Source organism: Epinephelus lanceolatus, chromosome 13 (genome assembly GCF_041903045.1).
Source record: "Epinephelus lanceolatus isolate andai-2023 chromosome 13, ASM4190304v1, whole genome shotgun sequence".
In the NCBI taxonomy this organism is placed as follows: Eukaryota; Metazoa; Chordata; class Actinopteri; order Perciformes; family Serranidae; genus Epinephelus; species Epinephelus lanceolatus.
The window spans coordinates 10656739-10678356 of record NC_135746.1 but is presented as its reverse complement, the minus strand read 5'-3'; the positions used below and the strand labels follow the sequence as shown (position 1 = coordinate 10678356).

The window sequence follows — 21618 nt, the reverse complement described above, 5'->3', positions numbered from 1 at the left end:
CAGATGCAGCTCATAAAATAAACATGTTGATGTGCAGAGGGTTCAAAGCAATGCCTGATTTTATGTTTTCCCACTTTATAATCAATAATCAATCATTAAATCTGATTGTCGTGTCAAAGTGACGGGACGTGTTCCCGGGTTGTCTGATAGTTTTACACTTTACAGGCTAAAACTGTCAGTTCTGCTTATCATCTGAACAAATACACGACACCTCTTAATGTAGAGTTATAATAACAGCTGGTGTGTAAAATATTATTTTGCCGCTACCCAACTGCAGACAAGATGGCGGACAAGGGATGGAATGGATATCCACAGTCCCTACCGGAAGTCACAGCGGGTGGTGGGATTGGACGGTGATTGGCAATAGCTGGACTGTGAATGGGCAGGAGATGGCAGAGGGAAGTGATGGATCAGGAAGTGAGATGGGAAGAACTGAAGTGGCAGGCGGGAAGGAAGATGGCTGGAGTTTGGCAGGTCAAAATAAACAGAGAAAACATAAAAAACAGAGACAGCAAAATGACAGAGGCAACATAGAAGGAACTGATAGTGAGGGAAGTGTAACATCAACAACAAAGCAGAGTGAGGAATATAAAATCTACATCAAACTCTCTCAAGACGGTGCATCGTTCAGTGAGTGGAACTCAGTTCAGCTGACAAAGTCAATTCACAAGTCGGTAGGAGAGATTAAGAATGCCAGAGTGTTGTGAAATGGATCATTGTTGATCTTCTGTAGGGATAGTGCACAACAAGGAAAGGCCATAAGACTGAACAAGACTGACGGTAAAATAGTGCAGTGCTCAATACCTGAGCATATGAAGCCGACTAGGTGAGTCATTTCAGGAATACCTACAGTTGTGTCAACAGACAGGGTTAAAGATAATGTGGTGGGTGCAAAAGTGTTGGAAGCCAGACGGTTGAAAACTATGGGGTGCTGTCTGTAAAGTGGCTCACTCTGAAATTAACAGCATTATTTTGCCACATTTAGCTTCAAACAACGTTTAAAAAAGTGGTTTGGATTTTTTAAAGTCACTTTTTACCACATTTACAACAATATTTGAAATATGTTAAATATAATATCACAGCTAAATCTAAATGTTAAATGTTAAATCTAAATGTTAAATCTAAATCTGAATTTTAAATCTAAATGTAAAATCTAAATCTAAATGTTAAATCTTGAGTTTGTATTGAACATTTAGATTAAGATTTAACATTTAGATTTAGATTTAGATTTAGATTTAACATTTAGATTTAGATTTAACATTTAGATTTAGATTTAACATTTAACATTTAGATTTAGATTTAACATTAGATTTAACATTTAACATTTAGATTTAACATTTAGATTTAGATTTAGATTTAACATTTAGATTTAACATTTGACATTTAGATTTAGATTTAACATTTAGATTTAGATTTAACTGTGATATTATATCTAACATATTTCAAATATTGCTGTAAATGTGGTAAAAAGTTACTTTAAAAAATTCACACGACTTTTTTAAATGTAGTTTGAAGCTAAATGTGGCAAAATGTTGCTGTTAATTTCAGAATGAGACACTTTACAGACGGCACCCCATAGAAAACAACCAGAAATGGAGAGAAATGCGACAGCCTGTCTGTATTGACTAAATTTGATGAGCCTAGGTTGCCCAGCAAAGTGTATATAGGATATATGAGCTACGAGGTGAGACCATATATTCCTCCACCACTGCGATGCTTCAAGTGTCAAAAGTATGGTCATGTAGCGGCAATTTGCAAAGGCAAACAAAGACGTGGTAGATGTGCAAGAAGCGGCTGAGGTGCAGAGAGTTAAAATCTCTCTCTCTCCCCCCTTCACGCTTGTCTGTCCTATACATTGAAGGCTAAAAAGCCCCCCAAAAAATATCTTTGAAATCTCCCAGGGGATTTCATACGCAGAGGCAGCGAAAAAAGTAAAGACAGTGCAGACAGTTGCCTCTAAACCAGTGGGAGTAGAGATAACAGCAGACCTTGTGGAGGATATGTTAAACCAAACATAAAGGAGGATACACTGATTGTGGGCAAAAATGAATTTGTGTTGTTTATGGTTGAGGTGATTAATTGTTCGGCACAAGCAAGTGAAAAGATTAAGATTATTGTGAGAGCAGCTGAGAAATATCTTAGACTTGAGGGGATAAGCTGGGAAGCAGTGGAGGAAATGTTAGCTGGGGAAACATCTGACTCTCAGACATGGGCTGGTGGATCATCATGGTCTTAATTATTTTACAATGGAATGCAAGGAGTCTTATCTCTAATGGACAAGAATTTAAAAAGTTTGTATCAAACTTATCAGACAAACCTCATGTAGTATGTATTCAAGAGGTCAAAGGTCAAAGGTTCATTTATTATCACTCAGTACATGTCTGCACGCTACAGAGAGAAATATGTACTTGAAATGTTGAATGAAATGTTGAGAACTGCCAGAACTCAATATTTCTCCCAGTTAATATCCTCAAATAAGAAAAATTCCCAAATCCTGTTTGATACTATTAACTCTATGGTTTATCCCACTACCCCCCAAGTCCCTGTGTTTTCTAAAGCGGACAAAGATGAGGAAGGTGTTATTTTTGATTCAACGATGTCCTTGGAGCATCACTCAAAACTAAAATTTATACCGAAGAAACTGCAGGCAGTAATTGAGAAGGTGGAGTAGTGGGCAGATGTATGGGGCTGTATCGGTTGCAAAGATACAAGGGATATGTTTTTCTTGACATCACAAAGAGATCTCCTTGAAAATATATGGCCAAACAATTGAGCAGGTTAGGGTCATTAGATTACTGGGTATGTGGCTGGATGAAAAGCATCACATTGATAAAGTAAGGGATAAGTGCAAAAGGTTCGACAATCTCTTAAGATGCCTGTCAGGAAGAGACTGGGGAGCAACCAGAGCATCACTGTTAAAAATTTATCAGACTATTATGAGAGCACTAGACTACGGGTGTATAGGGTATTTATCAGCAGCAGAAAGTCATCTTAAAAAACTGGATGTACAGCAGGCACAGGGACTGAGGATATGTAGTGGAGCATTTAAATCCTCTCCAGTAGCAGCCATACAAGTGGAAATGGGGGAACAGCCTTTACGGATCAGAAGAATGAAACTTATGTTAGCATACTGGATCAATCTTCAAGGGCATAGCATTTCACACCCTGCTAAAGTCATCTTGGATGACTGTTGGGAGCATAATGGCTCTAATTTTATGAGCTTTGGATGGATAGGGAACATAAAGGTAGAACAAGCAGGGTTAGGTCATATACAGTTCAGTCCGACAATCCCATATTCACATACTCCTCCCTGGCTATTTGTAGAACCATCAGTAAACTTTGAAATACAGCAACAACTGAAGAAAAGGAGTAAGCAAGTCTCTGCTGGGAGGGTAGCTCAGAGTTATCTGGAACAACACTTCTCAGACAAAACAATGATTTTCACTGATGGGTCAAAAGACCCTGATACTGGACGAACAGGAGCTGCAGTTTTCATTCCACACCACAAAGTACATATCAAGAAAAGAACCACAGATCATTTATCAGTATATACAGTGGCAGTGGTGTGCACGGGGGGGGGGCGCAAACGCACGCTAAAGTGCCCTCCTGGGAGCCAAAAGGCTCGCTAAAGTGCCCTCTTGGCAGCCAAAGTGCCCTCCTGGGCGCCAAAACGCGTGCTAAAGTGCCCTCTTTGGAGCCAAAAAACACACTAAACTGCCCTCTTGGGTGGTAAAAACACATGCTAAAATGCCCTCCTGGTTGGCAAAACACACTAAACTGCCTTCATGGGTGGAAAAAACACACTAAACTGCATTCTTGGCTGGTAAAAACACGAGAAACTGCCCTCTTGGGTGGTAAAAACATGATAAACTGCCCTCTTGGGTGGAAAAAACATGATAAACTGCCCTCTTGGGTGGAAAAAACACACTAAACTGCCCTCTTGGCTGGTTAAAACATGATAAACTGCCCTCTTGGGTAGTAAAAACATTACTGTTGCAATGACTTTTATGTTGGGCCCTTTTTTGATCTATATTGAGCGAGAACTATATCTCACAGAACCAGTGTGGATTATCTGGTGCTAACAGGGTGTTAAAATGCACTAGAATACAGGAAATGGCATCTACTTAATTGAAAATGTTCTGGGGGAGGACCCCCAGACCCCCCCAGGGATTTATTTCTTTCATACATCCATGTCTCTGTGTGTTCTTCACAGTCCAATGTTGAATCTACACAGTTCTCATGGGTGCTGATCCTAACTACAAACTAACTTGAGTAGTCTGTCTAGTTAGTCTGTTTTAAGGCTATATAATGTGCCATTTGTATAACACGTAAACATGTCGGAAGTGCCCTCGAAAACACGCGGAACTTAGTGCCCTCTTCAGTGGCGAGAACGTGCTGTATGTGCCCTTTTTTTTCTTTTTGTCCCTGCCCTTCAAAAAGTCTGTACACACCACTGTACAGTGGAGCTTTCAGCTATTATACTAGGTTTGGAGTGGATAGAAGAAAACAACCATGACAATACACTAATAGCATCGGACAGCTGGGCAGCACTTACAAGTATCAAAACCATGAAGTCATGTAGGCAAGATCTCATAATTGAAATACACAATCTACTGTACAGAATACACAAAAGGGGTCTGATGGTCTGCTTTATTTAGGTTCCATGTGGGAATAGAAGGTAATGTAGGGGTTGATATTCTGGCCAAACAATCACTTAAATCACACACTGTAAATGCAGACATTCCGTTAAGTAGGGCGGAGGGTAAATCAATAATTAAGAAACATGTGGAAAAAGTGTGGCAAGAACACTGGGACATCCAAGACACGGGGACTGCCTGAAGTGTTGGACACATAGGCATCACCAGATGCTGGGCTTCTTCCCTGGTGATGCTCTGCCAGCCCTTTACTGCAGCTGTCTGCACTTCCTGCTTGTGTTTTGGGTGTTTTGCCCTCAGTTTTGGCTTCAGCAAGAGAAACGCATGTTCAATTGGATTCAGGTCAGATGATATGACTTGGCCGTTGCAGAACATTCTGCTTCTTTGTCTTAAAAATGTCTTTGGTTGCTTTTGCAGTATGCTTCAGGTCATTGTCCATCTGCACTGTGAAGCATCGTCCAATGAGTTTTGAAGCATTTGGTTGAATCTGAGCAGATAATGGTGCCCCAAACACTTCAGCTTTCATCCTGCTGCTCTTGTCAGCAGTCACATCATCAATAAATACAAGAGAACCAGTTCCACTGGCAGCCATACATGCACATGACATAACAGTACCTCCACCATGCTTCACTGATGAGGTGGTGTGCTTTGGATCATGAGCAGTTCCTTCCCTTCTTCCTTCTCTTGTCTTCCCATCATTCTGGTAGTTGATCTTTGTTTTATCTGTCCATAGTATGCTGTTCCACAACTGTACAGGCTTTTTAGATGGTTTTTGACAAACTCTAATCTGGCCTTCCATTTTTAAGGCTAACCAATGGTTTGCATCTTGTGATAAACCCTCTGTATTTATTCTAGTGAAGTCTTGTCTTGCTTACAAGAGCAGCAGGATGAAAGCTGAAGTGTTTGGGGCTACATTATCTGCTCAGATTCAACCAAATGCTTCAAAACTCATTGGACGATGCTTCACAGTGCAGTTGGACAATGACCTGAAGCATATTGCAAAAGCAACCAAAGACATTTTTAAGGCAAAGAAGTGGAATGTTCTGCAATGGCCAAGTCATATCATCTGACCTGAATCCAACTGAGCATGCGTTTCTCTTGCTGAAGCCAAAACTGAGGGCAAAACACCCAAAACACAAGCAGGAAGTGCAGACGGCTACAGTTAAGGGCTGGCAGAGCATCACCAGGGAAGAAGCCCAGCATCTGGTGATGCCTATGGGTCCAACACTTCAGGCAGTCATTGACTGTAAAGGATTTGCAACCAAGTATTAAAACTGACTGTTTAATTGATGATTATGTTAGTTTGTCCAAATACTTATGAGCCCTTAAAGTTGGGGGACTGTGTGAAGAAATGGCTGTAATTCCTACACGGTTCATACTACATTTTTGAAAAAAGCCTTAAATGAAAGCTGAGAGTCTGCACTTTAAGCAGGTATTCATTGTTTCATTTAAAACCCATTGTGGTGGTGTACAGAGCCAAAATGACAACAACTGTATCATTGTCCAAATAATTATGGACCTGACTGTATATAATATACAAAAAGAAGGATGGGCAGGAGCCGGAGGGAAGAAGCAGTCATCACACGACTTAGGATAGGGCACACAGGACTGAATAATACACCACATAAAATAGGCAAACACCCTGATGGCAAATGTAATCACTGTGGTCAGTCTGAATCTGTCCAGTATGTTGTGTTGAAGTGTAGAGCATATGAGGAGGAAAGGAGGGCACTGATGACAGCAGCAGAGAAGGCCAAGATATGTTTAAGTACAGGGAACCTGCTCGGAGTAGAGTCAAATAATATACTCAAACATCTAATCATATATAAAAGATACACGGCTGATGGAGAGGATTTAATCTCCCTTTTTGTTTTGTTTGTCTGCAAATCTACTGCCCCACACTCCAGTCCTAGGTGGCGGTAATGCACCTTCAAGTTGGTTTCCAACCGCCAATAAACTCCATAGAAGAAGAAGAAGAAGAAGAAGAAGAAGAAGAAGAAGCCGATGGAGAAGACGAAGAGATGACAAGACAAGTAAACGAGCAATACACGCACGAGTAATAGAAAGAACGGTAAGGGAACGAGTCTTTAAATTATTAGAATTAGACAACTTTATTGTCATTTTACATTGCACAACGAAATTCTGTTAGGTACTAGCAGTACTAGCTAGTAGCTAGTGCTAGCATAGAGGTTGTTTTTTGTTTTTCCAATCAACTTTATTGAAAATAATAACAATAGTAACAGTATGAAACATCAAATGCATCACTGCTCTGATAAAAGAGAAACTTAAGTACATAAAGGTTGAAAAAATAAATAAAAATTCAATAAAAATAAACAGAAAAATGAAATTAGTAAAAACAAGAGCATTTTCAAATAAACACATTAAACAAAGTACTGATGGTAATTGTTTTAAGAGCTTTTTTGTTTTGTATACAGTACAGGCCAAAAGTTTGGACACACCTTCTCATTCAATGCGTTTTCTTTATTTTCATGACTATTTACATTGTAGATTCTCACTGAAGGCATCAAAACTATGAATGAACACATGTGGAGTTATGTACTTAACAAAAAAAGGTGAAATAACTGAAAACATGTTTTATATTCTAGTTTCTTCAAAATAGCCACCCTTTGCTCTGATTACTGCTTTGCACACTCTTGGCATTCTCTCGATGAGCTTCAAGAGGTAGTCACCTGAAATGGTTTTCCAACAGTCTTGAAGGAGTTCCCAGAGGTGTTTAGCACTTGTTGGCCCCTTTGCCTTCACTCTGTGGTCCAGCTCACCCCAAACCATCTCGATTGGGTTCAGGTCCGGTGACTGTGGAGGCCAGGTCATCTGCCGCAGCACTCCATCACTCTCCTTCTTGGTCAAATAGCCCTTACACAGCCTGGAGGTGTGTTTGGGGTCATTGTCCTGTTGAAAAATAAATGATCGTCCAACTAAACGCAAACCGGATGGGATGGCATGTCGCTGCAGGATGCTGTGGTAGCCATGCTGGTTCAGTGTGCCTTCAATTTTGAATAAATCCCCAACAGTGTCACCAGCAAAACACCCCCACACCATCACACCTCCTCCTCCATGCTTCACAGTGGGAACCAGGCATGTGGAATCCATCCGTTCACCTTTTCTGCGTCTCACAAAGACACGGCGGTTGGAACCAAAGATCTCAAATTTGGACTCATCAGACCAAAGCACAGATTTCCACTGGTCTAATGTCCATTCCTTGTGTTTCTTGGCCCAAACAAATCTCTTCTGCTTGTTGCCTCTCCTTAGCAGTGGTTTCCTAGCAGCTATTTGACCATGAAGGCCTGATTGGCGCAGTCTCCTCTTAACAGTTGTTCTAGAGATGGGTCTGCTGCTAGAACTCTGTGTGGCATTCATCTGGTCTCTGATCTGAGCTGCTGTTAACTTGCGATTTCTGAGGCTGGTGACTCGGATGAACTTATCCTCAGAAGCAGAGGTGACTCTTGGTCTTCCTTTCCTGGGTCGGTCCTCATGTGTGCCAGTTTCGTTGTAGCGCTTGATGGTTTTTGCGACTCCACTTGGGGACACATTTAAAGTTTTTGCAATTTTCCAGACTGACTGACCTTCATTTCTTAAAGTAATGATGGCCACTCGTTTTTCTTTAGTTAGCTGATTTGTTCTTGCCATAATATGAATTTTAACAGTTGTCCAATAGGGCTGTCGGCTGTGTATTAACCTGACTTCTGCACAACACAACTGATGGTCCCAACCCCATTGATAAAGCAAGAAATTCCACTAATTAACCCTGATAAGGCACACCTGTGAAGTGGAAACCATTTCAGGTGACTACCTCTTGAAGCTCATTGAGAGAATGCCAAGAGTGTGCAAAGCTGTAATCAGAGCAAAGGGTGGCTATTTTGAAGAAACTAGAATGTTTTCAGTTATTTCACCTTTTTTTGTTAAGTACATAACTCCACATGTGTTCATTCATAGTTTTGATGCCTTCAGTGAGAATCTACAATGTAAATAGTCATGAAAATAAAGAAAACGCATTGAATGAGAAGGTGTGTCCAAACTTTTGGCCTGTACTGTATGTGATAGAGTTGCGATGTATTTTTCAAATTCTGCTTTAAACACCAAAAAAAGAGGTTTTTGTTTTGAGAATTTACACTTATGGACATGGAATTTGGCAACAAACAAAATCAGGTTTATAAGAAAAAAACATTAGTGCTCTTATTATAGTCAAAATATCCAAAGATGACAATATGATAGTATAAAGTAAAATTTAGACAAATGTTATTGACTACAAATGAATTAATATCTTTCCATAGATTATGTGTGGATTCACAAGACCAAAATAAATGTGTGATAGTCTCAGGGTGCAAACCACAAAAGGAACAGTGCACATCAATATGCTGTTTGAATTTATGTAAGAGCACTTTTGTTGGGTAAAACCTGTGGAGCAGCTTAAAAGACACTTCTTTGGTTTTGTTAGTTAAAAGGAACTTCTGTGGTAGGGACCAGATTTTTTCCCAGTCAACATTAGGGACAAATTTACTCCAGCAGAAGGTTGCAGGAGAGGTAGAGACTAAATCTGCCTGAAATAATGACCTGATTTTAGAATTGGAGCCTTTATAGGTGGAGAAACAGATTTTACCTAAAGGAAGTTGAGTTGGGTCTGGGGGTGACAATATTAAAGGCAAAGAGCCATCAACAGTTCAGAATAACATACAAAGACCAGAAGGAACAGTACTAGCAAAGAGTACCAAGCCGCTGCGTTTACATGCGGCCGTCATCTTCATTATCTTTTAACACGTGCGTTATGTTCTCTAAGATGCAGTTCTGTGTAATGTATCGAATAATTAGGGGGACGTCTATGTGGGGAATCTCGGCATGCACAAATTACTACCACGGGATGGTGGGTTTAGCTATTTGTTGCGTAAAAACGAGGGCATGATTGGTATTAACTTAACGTCAGCTGCTCAAGGTCTGTTGTGCTCCTTTTCATCAATGTCTGTGTGTAAACAGTGTTAATGTTGGTCAGAGGCTATTACTGCCTTCGCTTGATCGTGTTAATTTAGAAGTTCTATACATCTTTTTTTCCCAGAGATATTCTAAAAATAATAACAAGAGTCGTCTCATGTCGTATGAGACGTATACATAGCCCCGGGTGTCTGCAAAAAATACATTTGTATTATGTTTTAGTAATGCATCAGAGCACTTAATACACATACACATGTGGATACATAAATAGCTGTAGTGCTTCCTCCACCATGAGTCCTTTAGATCGGTAAAATATGGTTGATGTTCAGTATGTTTTCCAGACTTCTCCTTTTTTCAGATGCACCCCTCTATTTTGCATGACGAAGCCAGTCTGGGGCACACAACCCTTTCACCATCCAAGTTTGGGAGTCCTCTCTGCCCCAAATTTAAAACCAAAAATGAGAGCGCGATCCAGAGGCACCTGAAAAACCACACGGAAAATGCAGTTCATTTCCATGGTATGTTGATGAGAAGTATCTGTTTGAGATCATATACTTCTACATGTAACAGTAATGTTTAATGATATTTGTTTGGGACAAAACAAGACATTTTAGGTTGCATCTTGGGATTTGGCAAACAGTGGTTGACATTTTATACCATTTTCTTACATTTTATAGACCTGTTTTTCCATTTTTTTCCTTTGTTTTTCTCTACTTTAAAGATTGATATGGATATCTGGAATAAAAACTTGTTCACAAAAAAGAGAGAACTCCAAGTCTACTTCTTTATGTTGCCATTACAATAGTGTAATATTGTGTTTACCTGTATTGCTGAAATATAATAGAATACATCTGACAATATGACAGTCTAATTATTACGTTCATTTAATAGTCAGATAGTTACAATTAACCATACTGATCTAAGAGTAAGTATGACATTTGTTGTGTCCATGGTTTTCAGTTGTTTTGAATGACCTGACAGTAATCTGCATGTTGCCACTGTAGCCCAATAGCACTGAAAGTGCTCACCTTATTTAAACTTTGTTAAAAATTAAATCAACTAAAATTCACGTGTTTGCTGATTTGCTGCAATTTTTGTAGGGTTAACTTGTTGGGGTCATTGTTATTCCAAACAAAACATGATTGTATTGTATAATAATTACTTAAATAATTGTATTATTATTATTATTATTTATTTATTTATTTATTTTTATAACATATGTATATATTTACCATTGTTGACTGCTTTAAAGTTTGTAAATGCATTGCTAAAATAAATAATATAAAAAAGACAGACTTAAAAACCGACTTCTGGGGGGGGAAAGCAAAAAAAAGAAAAAAAATGACTTCCGTTATGGACTTCCGGTAATCATTGGATATATGGCGGCGCCCTTGTCCGCCATCTTGCCTGCAGTTGGGTAATCTTTTACATCAGCGACCAACAAATTGGCGGCAGCGGGAAACAAACCAGAAATTGACTCAAGAAACAGGTCACAGTTATTATCTGTTTCCACATATCTTATGTGCAGTTTAAGTGTATCTATAAACAGAATTATTAATTATGTCCCAGCTGTGTTTCTGTGACAGTTTAACTCATCCACACTCTTTCAGACGTTTATGAAACACAGAGCTAAAATCTTATCACGGAAATCAGATTTATTTTCTGGGATTGTAACAGTAATGTTTCCCTCTCACACTGAGTGTCAGAATCACAGTTTAACAGTTTTTACTGTAAAATAAACGCGTGTTTTTATTAAATCATAAACGTTGTGTAAACGCTGATTTTAACAGTTTTGTAATACCGGTTTCGGACAGTTTTGTAACTTTTCACAGACAAAGACGTTTGAATCTCCCGCAGCTGCCCGGGCGTCACGTGACCGCTGCTCTCCACCTGATTGGCTCCGTCTCAGCGTCACTGTTAAAGAGCCAACACTAGCTGTGTTCCTATTGGCCGGCTGCGTTCTAGCGCCAAGATTTCAATAAAAAAGGCTCGAGCGGTCAGAAGCCGCTTCAGTGTGTCTGCTCTCTGTCTGTGTCCGCAGCTCCGCAACAAACCTGCTGCTGCTGCTTCTCTTTTTAACCGACTTTTAATCGGTTAACGTGTCTTTTATTCGTGTGTCCGCGTGAAGGGAGGAAATCAAAATGCTTTCTGCTCGCTCTCCTCTTTCCGTCAAGGATGAAAACGGCGTCATCAGTCAGGTCAACAACATGTCGCTGGACAAAGAAAACACGGTGAGAACTCAGACACACACTCATGTTTCATGTGTCATTATAACGTCTCATGTCACTTTAAGGTCCCAGCACAGTGTTGGACACTTTAACCTCACGGCAGCCATCTTGTGACGGTCCTGTAGTTAATGTGTGTTTCAGTCTGATGTCATCAATCAAACGTATTGATCCAGTATCAGAGTATTGATCCAGTATCAGAGTATTGATCTGTTCACTGAGGGGTTCTTGTCATTGATCTTTCAGCCTCCGAGTCTGAACACGACCCGGATCTTGGCGTCTAAAACCGCGCGGAAAATCTTCGACGACGCTGCGGTGAGTACAGATCTGCTGAAACCTTTAATCATCTTCATCTAACTCACATCATCTTCATCTCATATTAAAATACAGCATTATTAATTAGTGTTGATTATTGTGCTCATGTGGCGCCTAAAATATGGTTCTGGCGCCAAACAGACAGCTGTTGCTGTTTATCTGGGAGTGTTCTTAACTTATCAGGAGGGGGGAGGCTGGGATATGACTTGGGTTTTGATTTTTTTATTTTCTTTCTTTGACCCTCTCTCAAGCATAAATTAGCTGTTTGAAAGTTAAAAGTTGTAAGATGAAACCCTGGAGGTTAATAAGTCTCAGTTTTTCACTCTTGTCATGCAAACAATCCATTTTTGGCCAAATTTTAAAAAGTAGAATAAAGTGATTTTGAGTGTCACTATTTTAAGCTCAGATTTGTTTGTTTTTCTGAGGGATGCATTTGTCAGACATGATGTGTCCAAGGACAATCAGCAGCACTCTAGCAATAATTTCCTATTTTTTAAAGTTTCTGGCTGATAAATGTAGTGATTTTGGCCAAAAGACAGCGGTCACATTTTCTTTCAAAATTGCCTGAAATGTGTAAAGAGAAATCACCAAAAACTTTTAGGAGGGAAAAATGTAGCCAAAAAAATGTATAATGCACAAGATACAACAATGTGAATTTGTATGGTACCCTCAGACAAAATTTAAAAAAAAAAAAAAACACTTTCTTTTTTCTCTCACAAATGTGTTTAGACTTTTCAAATCCTGAACAATTCGGGTGACAGTTGTGTGTTTTGTCTCTCAGCCCAAAGCAGTGAAGAAGAGCAGCAGCAGGGAGAAAGAGGAGGAGCCTCTGCTGAAGGAAAACCCTCGTCGCTTTGTCATCTTCCCCATCCAGTACCACGACATCTGGCAGATGTACAAGAAGGCTGAGGCGTCTTTCTGGACCGCTGAGGAGGTAACCATGGAGACTGCTCCCATCTCTGTCTGAGAGCTCTGAGAAATACAGCAGTACATATGCAGTACCATCATCTCTAATATTATAAACGGCTAATGTCTGCTCTGATGAACTGAGGTCCATCACAGATGATGTCACAGCTGATGTCATGTTAACGTGCTGTGTGTGTGTTAAGGTGGATCTGTCGAAGGACCTGCTGCACTGGGAGTCTCTGAAGGACGAGGAGAGGTACTTCATCTCTCACGTGTTGGCTTTCTTTGCCGCCAGCGACGGCATCGTCAACGAGAATCTGGTGAGCTCCGCCCACATGTCACTATAAACAACATACACCACAGTCACATGGCTTTAAGTCACCACCACAACATGGCCGTAAAACCATGTTTGGCATGACGGCGTTCTGTAGTCTTATTTAGCCACTTGTTAGCAACTGCCATTTTAAAGACGCATAAAAGTTTCAAAACGGACGCCGGGCGATTTACTGACGTGTTTTATGTCGGAGAACAAAATTTGAAGGTCTCAAACTGAGAGAACAGGAAGTGCTAACATGCTAACACACCAACACATTTCAACATTGTAGGGCTCATTCCTGCAGCACTCCAAAGCAAAGCTCTTGAAGTGAAACATCAGCTCTCAGATCAGTTATTGATTCATTATTGATCATCATCACATTAATGCTGTGATTTTATGATTTAAATTAACAGGATGTTTATTAATTATTCAGATCAGAAAGTCAAATACAACAAATGTGACATTTTTCACATTTAGCTTAAAATATAAAGATTTGGTGTCTTGTCAGACACGTTTACTGCTGCTGAGCGAAACATTTAAAACTATACTTTCATTAATAAGCAGTTTCCTATTTAATCATGTGGTCTGAGGGACTGTTTGTTCATGACTGGGAGTAGGGTGGAGGCAGTTCAAATAATTGTAGGAGGGGCATATATTTAATTTTACAGGAGGGGCGTCCAAATTTGAATGGTTGTATTTATTTTACCGCAGATTTTTAAAGAAGATGTGCCCTCCAAAACCAGCGTATTTATTTTATTTAATGCCTTAACGAAGCCATTTATCGCTTCGAGAAACTTTACAGAAACTTTATTGTTGGATTTACATATGTCCGATGTCATGTGTGATGAACGCTTCTGTCAGAAGGGAAAAATATGTAAAATAAAAGTAACCAACCAATAACGCAATCAATCAGTGATCAATAGTTTGAGATGAGCTGATGACTGAGTGTCGTCTCTTTCCCACCAGGTGGAGCGCTTCACACAGGAAGTGCAGGTGACGGAGGCCAGGTGTTTCTATGGTTTCCAGATCGCCATGGAGAACATCCACTCAGAGATGTACAGCCTCCTCATCAACACCTACATCAAGGAGCCCAAAGAGAGGTGATGACCTGGTTACTGGGATCTTACTGGTGTCTGTTATTGGTGTCTGTTACTGGTTACTGACGGTGTGTTCAATGACCCACAGAGAATACCTGTTCAACGCCATCGAGACTCTGCCGTGTGTGAAGAAGAAGGCTGACTGGGCGATCAACTGGATCGGCAACAAGAGCGCCAAATATGGTAAACCTGCTCCCTTCCTGTTCCTGCTGTCAGTCAGCTCTGATACTGATCTGTGTATCAGGTATTGATCAGGTATCACATATTGATCAGGTATTGATGGTGACTCTGTGGTTCCTCAGGTGAGCGTGTGGTGGCTTTCGCCGCCGTGGAGGGAATCTTCTTCTCTGGTTCCTTTGCTGCGATCTTCTGGCTGAAGAAGAGAGGCCTGATGCCCGGCCTGACCTTCTCCAACGAGCTCATCAGCAGAGACGAGGTGATTATTGATTATTGATCAGCAGGAGGCTTCATCCTGTCACTTTGACATCAGATAAATCCAGTTTGATCCAGTCTGTTTAACTGATAGAAATAAATCCAGTTTGTGTTACTGGTGTGTGTTACTGGTTTCACTGGGCTGTAACCGGTGTGTCTGTTACTGGTTTCACTGGGCTGTAACTGGTGTGTGTGACTGGTTTCATTGGGCTGTAACTGGTGTGCGTTACTGGTTTCAGGGTCTGCACTGTGACTTCGCCTGTCTGATGTTCAAACACCTGGTGAACAAACCGTCGGCAGAAACCGTCACCAAGATCATCAAGAACGCCGTGGAGATCGAGCAGGTGGGTCCTCGACATGTCATGGTGTCTCTCTGTCAGTCAGCTGATTGTTGACCTGGTTTTAATGGTGTGTTCTTTGTTGTGTTCTCAGGAGTTCCTGACGGACGCTCTGCCGGTGAAGCTGATCGGGATGAACTGTGACCTGATGAATCAGTACATCGAGTTTGTAGCCGACAGACTGATGCTGGAGCTTGGCTTCACAAAGGTAACCACATCCCAGTAAAACCACAGCTCCCAGTAGGGCCGGGGGACGACTGATGATGTCAAACATGTCCGTTATTACAGCCAGAACTAAAAGGTTGTTTTCAGTCAGCTGATGCAGATGACAGCTGGAGTCTGTACGCTGTAACAGGAACAGTTACATAAAGTCAGACAGACTCTGACACTGATCTGGGATCTGTTCTGATCCTGGATCAGATGTTTTCAGTCTGTCGCCCTAAAATGTTTCTGTCCTGTTTCAGTTTTGACTCTAGTAACAGCTGCAGGGTTTTTATCAGCTGCTCAGTGGTCTGATCAGAATTATAGTTTAAGTTTTTTAAATGTGGAGTCTGAGCATCAGATGTCTGGAGGAGGATCAGGTCTGTGATGATGAGAGGCGCAGGGGTACGGACCTCAGCCAATGATGGGGGCTGAGTGCTGCTGCACACGTTCTGATTGGAGGACAAGTGGTTCACCAGCAGAACGACAGCAGCACGAAACAGACGCCTGTCTGAACAGACGGCACCTGAAGCACTGAGTGAACTCTGAATGAGCGAGTTCAGACCAAAGATTCATGATGAGACAAAACTGTCTTTGAATGTTACAGAGAAAAGCTGCCACAAAATAAGACTTACAGAGAGTTGTTGACTAGAGATGATACACTGTCTCATGGTGGTCACTTCCTGTCAACGTTACAGATCAGAAGTACCGAGTTGTTGACTATAGATGATACACCGTCTCATGGTGGTCACTTCCTGTCAACGTTACAGATCAGAAGTACCGAGTTGTTGACTATAGATGATACACTGTCTCATTGTGGTCACTTCCTGTGAACTGGCAGCTTTTTACATCGTTACAGAATGGAGCGTTCACAGTAGTTGTTTGTTTCAACTCGTCTCGTTGTGAATCTTTGGTCTGAACTGGACTTTAATGAACGAGTTCCTGTTGGACAGAACAAAACGGTCTCAGTGCTTTTAATCATCCTCTTTTAATGCGTCTCCAGTTAAGCATGTGCAGAATAAACTGACCTGGGTTCTGTGTTGTGTCTCTGTAGATCTACCGGGCGGAGAACCCCTTCGACTTCATGGAGAACATCTCTCTGGAGGGAAAGACCAACTTCTTTGAGAAGCGTGTGGGCGAGTACCAGAGGATGGGCGTGATGTCTGGCACCACAGACAACACCTTCAGGCTGGACGCCGACTTCTGAGGACAGAGGTGGAAACACTTAGTCACACTTCACATCGCAGGAGGATGACAGGTTTAACATCAACAACATAAAAAAACAACAACTCTGTGACAGACTGGCACCAGTGCATGCTGGGAGTGGCATCACATTGACACTTGTACAGAACCGTTATATGATGAAATGAGAGTTTTACAGACTGAAGCCTGTGTTTGTAAATATCTTTTTTTTTTATCTGCATTTTGTGATAAAATGTAAAGATTTATATTTAAATCAGTGTTTTAAGATCAGATTTGTTGTACTTTATTAAATATGTACAGTTAAGTTTTTCCTTTTTAGTGGTAACTTTAGGTTTTGTAATAAAAGTTTGTACAAACCTGGTCGTAGTTTTGCTTTTTAACATTTTCTTTACAAACTGCTGCTGATAAATGAAGATTAATTTTCATTTTTTGGTAGAAATCATTTCTTTAATTTCTCAGTTGGAATATTTAAAAATAGCAGCTTTGTGCATTTAGTCCTTCTCAGGCAAGCTCAGGGGTTTAGTGTTGCTGTAGCCCACAGGAAGTGGAGATTAGAATATATAACCTTCACATAATCCGCTCCAAATTAATATATATTTTTAAAGTCATTACTGAAAGTTATTTTTTTCTCTTTCATTTTATAGTTCTAGTTTACTGATGTATGAACAGAGGTGACATAAAACCAGAGTGACCATCCTCTACCGACCAATCTGACTGCAGGGTTTCTAGCTCCACCTTTTAGTAGCAGATCTGTGTGCTAGGTACCCCAACAGAGACCAAACATGGGGGCGGTAAGGAACGGTTCTGTTGTTACCATCCACAACTTTCACTGTGGGAACAGAAAAAAATATTTGATGGTTATTGCAGTTTCCCTCTTCAGTTCAGTGCAGAGTCCTGCACGGGGTCAGCTCCTTGCAAAAAAGAAAATTAATTAATGGGTAAAAATGGACTCCACACAAGCAGACAGTGGTCGGAACAAAAGTCTATTTTTTGTTTTTCCAGACTAAAAGTGAAAAGATATGCATTATATGTGTAATATTCTGACATCAATCATGATTATCAAACCATAGTTAATTTTATTTCAAAAGTCAGTGACATGTGGAACCTTCAAACCCCCCCCCCCCCCCCCCCCCAGCTGTGGCTCAGAGGCACAATGTGTCATCCACCAAACAGAAGATCAGCGGTTCAATGCCCAGCTCCTCCAGTTTGCATGTTAAAGTATGCTGGAGCAAGATACTGAACCCCAAATTCTTCCTGATGGCTGTTCATCAGTGTGCGAGTATGTTAAAAGTAGTCAGATGACTAGAAAGGCACTATACAAGTGCAGTCCATTTACGCCGTCACCACCCAGTTCTGCCTGGCTGTCAGTGCTAAGAAAAGACTTGTGGAAGCTACTTTTCTGTCTGTGATTGATCACAGTGACATATTATATGTGCTTGCAACCTCCTCCATTTTATATAGCCTTAATACAGTGAACCATGCATCTCTACGTTTTATTACAAATACAAAGTCCCTGACTCATCTCTGGATTCTTTATGATTTGCTGTGTTGGACATCATCGACCATTCGCAGACAACAGCACAGGTATATTTTTATCTATAAAGCAATATGGGGGAAACTTCCAGCTGACGTCTGAATCTTGCCGTGTGTCAGCTCTGGTAGTTTCCAGCTACACTCCTCCGCTGGTTACTTTTTAATGAACCCTGGGTTTTAACAGATCTGGGGAAACTGCAGTTTTCTACCCTGCACCTTGGACATGAAAAAAAAAAGTCGTCAAAAAGATCTAGAATTAGAAACACTTTTATCCACTGATGAATTTAAGGGCATTATAAAGAACGTGGTGACAGACCCCTTTTTAGACAGGAATTGTGCAAATTTGCAGGAAAGCCCAATCAGTCTTCTTTCAGCATTGGCAGTATAAAAGCAAAATCGGGGAGTGCAGCAAAATGCCGCCTGCCTACTTTTGTTTATACAGAATGCGCCTTTTTCGGGGCAATGGGGGCGTGAGCAAGTAACAAAACGTGTAGCTCAGCGTGTGACGTTGGAGGGAAGCCGCGGCTGGTCAGTCCTTCGGTGATTCTCTCATAAGTCGGCCCGTTCTTCACCGTCCCCGTCATCTGACGGTTAATGGCCTCTTCGTTTGCGAGGGCAAGGAGGGCGCGCAATTCCTTGTCTACCCATCTTTACAGTGTCTGTCAGGTTTACCTTTCCCTCTTGCTACTAGCTGCTCGCTAATTTCTGCTATCAGCTGTTTCCTGTTTATCCACCGCCAGTGGGTCGCACATGCGACGTCATCAACAGCTCCTCCCACGACTCAGGTGACAGGAACGGTGAAGAACGGGCCAACTTACGAGAGAGTCGCCGAAGGACTGATCAGCTGCGGCTTCCCTCCCACGTCACTGTTTACATCACACGCTGAGCTACGCGATTTGTTACTTTCTCACGCCCCCCATTGCCCCAAAAAAGGCGCCTTCTGTATAAACAAAATTAGGTAGGCTGCATTTTGCTGCACTCCCTGATTTTGTTTTTATACTGCCAATGCTGAACAAAGACTGATTGGGCTTTCCTGCAAATTTGCACAATTCATATCTTAAAAGGGCTTTCAACATCCCCTCCCGTTGCGGAAGGCCGCCTCTGTCTTTTTACACTAAAAGGGTTCCACCAATATAACTACCCTACGAGGTGGAAAATTGGGCACCTCGGATCAACTCGCAATCTAGCTCTGTGTGTCTAAACGCTCGCAGCTTGCTGGCAAAATGGCCCAACATTGACGGAAAAAATCTGGCAGTGTTAAAGGGGCTACAAACACATACTTGTTTTTCTTGAGAGGTCACTGGGTTTGAATAGTTGTTTTTATTGTGGATTTTTTTTTTTTTTATTTAGGGCTGCAACGATTAATCTAGTAATCGATGACTAATCGACTATTAAAATAATCGGTGACTATTTTAGTAATCGACTAATCGGTTTGAGTCATTTTTCATAGAAAAGTACTATAAAAGTACCCCAAAATACTCTTATTGCAGCTTCTTATGTTGAAATATTGGCAGCTTTACACACTCTCCCATGACGGTGAACTAAAACCCTTCGGCGTGAGTACGAAACAAGACATTAGATGACATAATTTTGAAGTTTGGGAGAAACAGACCGACATTTTTCAACATTTTAACACATTTTTCGATACAATGATTAGTCGACTAATCAAATAAATAATCGACAGATTAGTCGACAATGAAAATAATCGTTAGTTGCAGCCCTATTTTTATTATATGTTGTATTTGTTGCATTTTAATTGTGTTCTGACTGGCTGCTGCCTCAACCAGGTCTCTTAAAGAGATTTTCAATCCTTATGGGACTTCCTGGTTAAATAAAGGTGAAATAAATAATCCCAGCCATGAAACTTTGCAGCCCGAGGATGAGGTGGAAGCCTACATGGAGTTCAGGACACCCAAGGAGGATCCTTTGGAGGTTTGATGGCGGTGGAAGGAGCATGCTAAAATGTTTCCTAACCTGGCAGTGATTGAATGTTTTCACCATCTAGTGAAAGAGATGTCTCCTCTGCTGGATTTCGAATTCAAGAACAAAAAACCCAGCTTACTATGAGGGACTGGAGCCTGGGTGGGTTTAATCCTGGGTGTGGGTCGGGTCGCAGGACTTTTATTAATGGGTATGGATGGATGCATAGTATAGTATGTTGTCTGAAATCATGGGAAAACGTCATAGTGTAGCATGTTGTCCGAAATCATGAAAAAACGTCATAGTATAGTATGTTGTCTAAAATCTTGGAAAAAAGTCAGAGTATAGCATGTCCCTCAAAATCATGAAAAAATGTCATAGTATAGCATGCCGTTCAAAATCTTGAAAAAAAGTAATAGTATAGCATGACGTCCAAAATCAGGGAAAAACTTTATACTGTAGTATAGCATGTCCCTCAAAATCATGAAAAAATGTCATAGTATATAGCATGTCATTCGAAATAATGAAAAAGCGTCATAGCATAGCATGTGGTTCAAAATAATGAAAAAACATCATAGTATAGCATGTTGTCCGAAATCATGAAAAAATTCATAGTATAGCATGTTGTCCAAAATAATGAAAAAAAGTCATAGTATAGCATGTCGTCCAAAATCTTGCAAAAAAAGTCATAGTATAGCATGTCGTTTGAAATCATAAAAAAAAAGTCATAGTATGGCATGTCGTTTAAAATCTTGGAAAAAAGTCATAGTATAGCATGTCGTTACAAATCATGAAAAAAACATCATAGTATAGCATGTCGCTCGAAATCATGAAAAAAAGTCATAGTATAGCATGTCGTTCGAAATCATGAAAAAACGTGATAGTATAGCATGACATCCAAAATCATGAAAAAAAGTCATAGTATAGCATGTCGTTCAAAATAATGTAAAAACATCATGGTATAGCATGTCGTCTGAAATCATGAAAAAAGTTCATAGTATAGCACGTCGTCCAAAATAATGAAAAAAAAATCATAGTATAGCATGTCGTCCGAAATCGTGAGAAAAAGTCATAGTATAGCATGTCGTCCAAAATCTTGCAAAAAAGCCATAGTATAGCATGTCGTCTAAAATCTTGGAAAAAAGTCATAGTATAGCATGTTGCTCAAAATCATGAAAAAAAGTCATAGTATAGCATGACGTCCAAAATCATGAAAAAAGGTCATAGTATAGCACGTCGTCCAAAATAATGAAAAAAAAAATCATAGTATAGCATGTCGTCCAAAATCATGGAAAATCATTATAGTATAGCATGTCGTCCGAAATCGTGAGAAAAAGTCATCGAATAGCATGTCGTCCAAAATCTTGCAAAAAAGTCATAGTATAGCATGACATCCAAAATCATAAAAAAAAGTCATAGTATAGTATGTCGTCCGAAATCATTTAAAAAAGTCATAGTATAGCATGTCGTCTAAAATCAAGGAAAAACTTTATACTGTAGTGTAGTTTGTCGTTCGAAATCATGAAAAAACGT

General features: G+C 40.4%; 1 protein-coding gene and 1 non-coding gene across 2 annotated transcripts; both read left to right on the top strand.

Annotated features, from left to right (window-relative positions):
• The first annotated feature begins 11596 nt into the window (after positions 1–11596).
• Positions 11597–16988, top strand: LOC117250767 (ribonucleoside-diphosphate reductase subunit M2). Its single transcript, XM_078173717.1, has 10 exons — positions 11597–11830; positions 12071–12139; positions 12921–13073; positions 13249–13365; positions 14328–14461; positions 14547–14641; positions 14761–14894; positions 15130–15234; positions 15323–15436; positions 16484–16988. Exons 1-10 carry the CDS (start codon positions 11741–11743, stop codon positions 16634–16636), a joined length of 1164 nt encoding a protein of 387 aa, XP_078029843.1. The 5' UTR covers positions 11597–11740; the 3' UTR covers positions 16637–16988.
• Positions 15811–15949, top strand: LOC144466624 (small nucleolar RNA SNORD94). The gene has a single exon (XR_013493215.1). It is a non-coding gene; the product is annotated as a small nucleolar RNA SNORD94 (small nucleolar RNA).
• Positions 16989–21618: the final 4630 nt, after the last annotated feature.

Excerpts from the sequence above, each read along its gene's own strand:
- LOC117250767 (XM_078173717.1), top strand. The coding sequence starts at position 11,741 with ATGCTTTCTGCTCGCTCTCCTCTTTCCGTCAAGGATGAAAACGGCGTC. Across the intron at positions 12,140-12,920 it reads AAATCTTCGACGACGCTGCG|CCCAAAGCAGTGAAGAAGAG; the intron begins GTGAGTACAGAT and ends TTTGTCTCTCAG. Across the intron at positions 15,235-15,322 it reads ACGCCGTGGAGATCGAGCAG|GAGTTCCTGACGGACGCTCT; the intron begins GTGGGTCCTCGA and ends TTGTGTTCTCAG.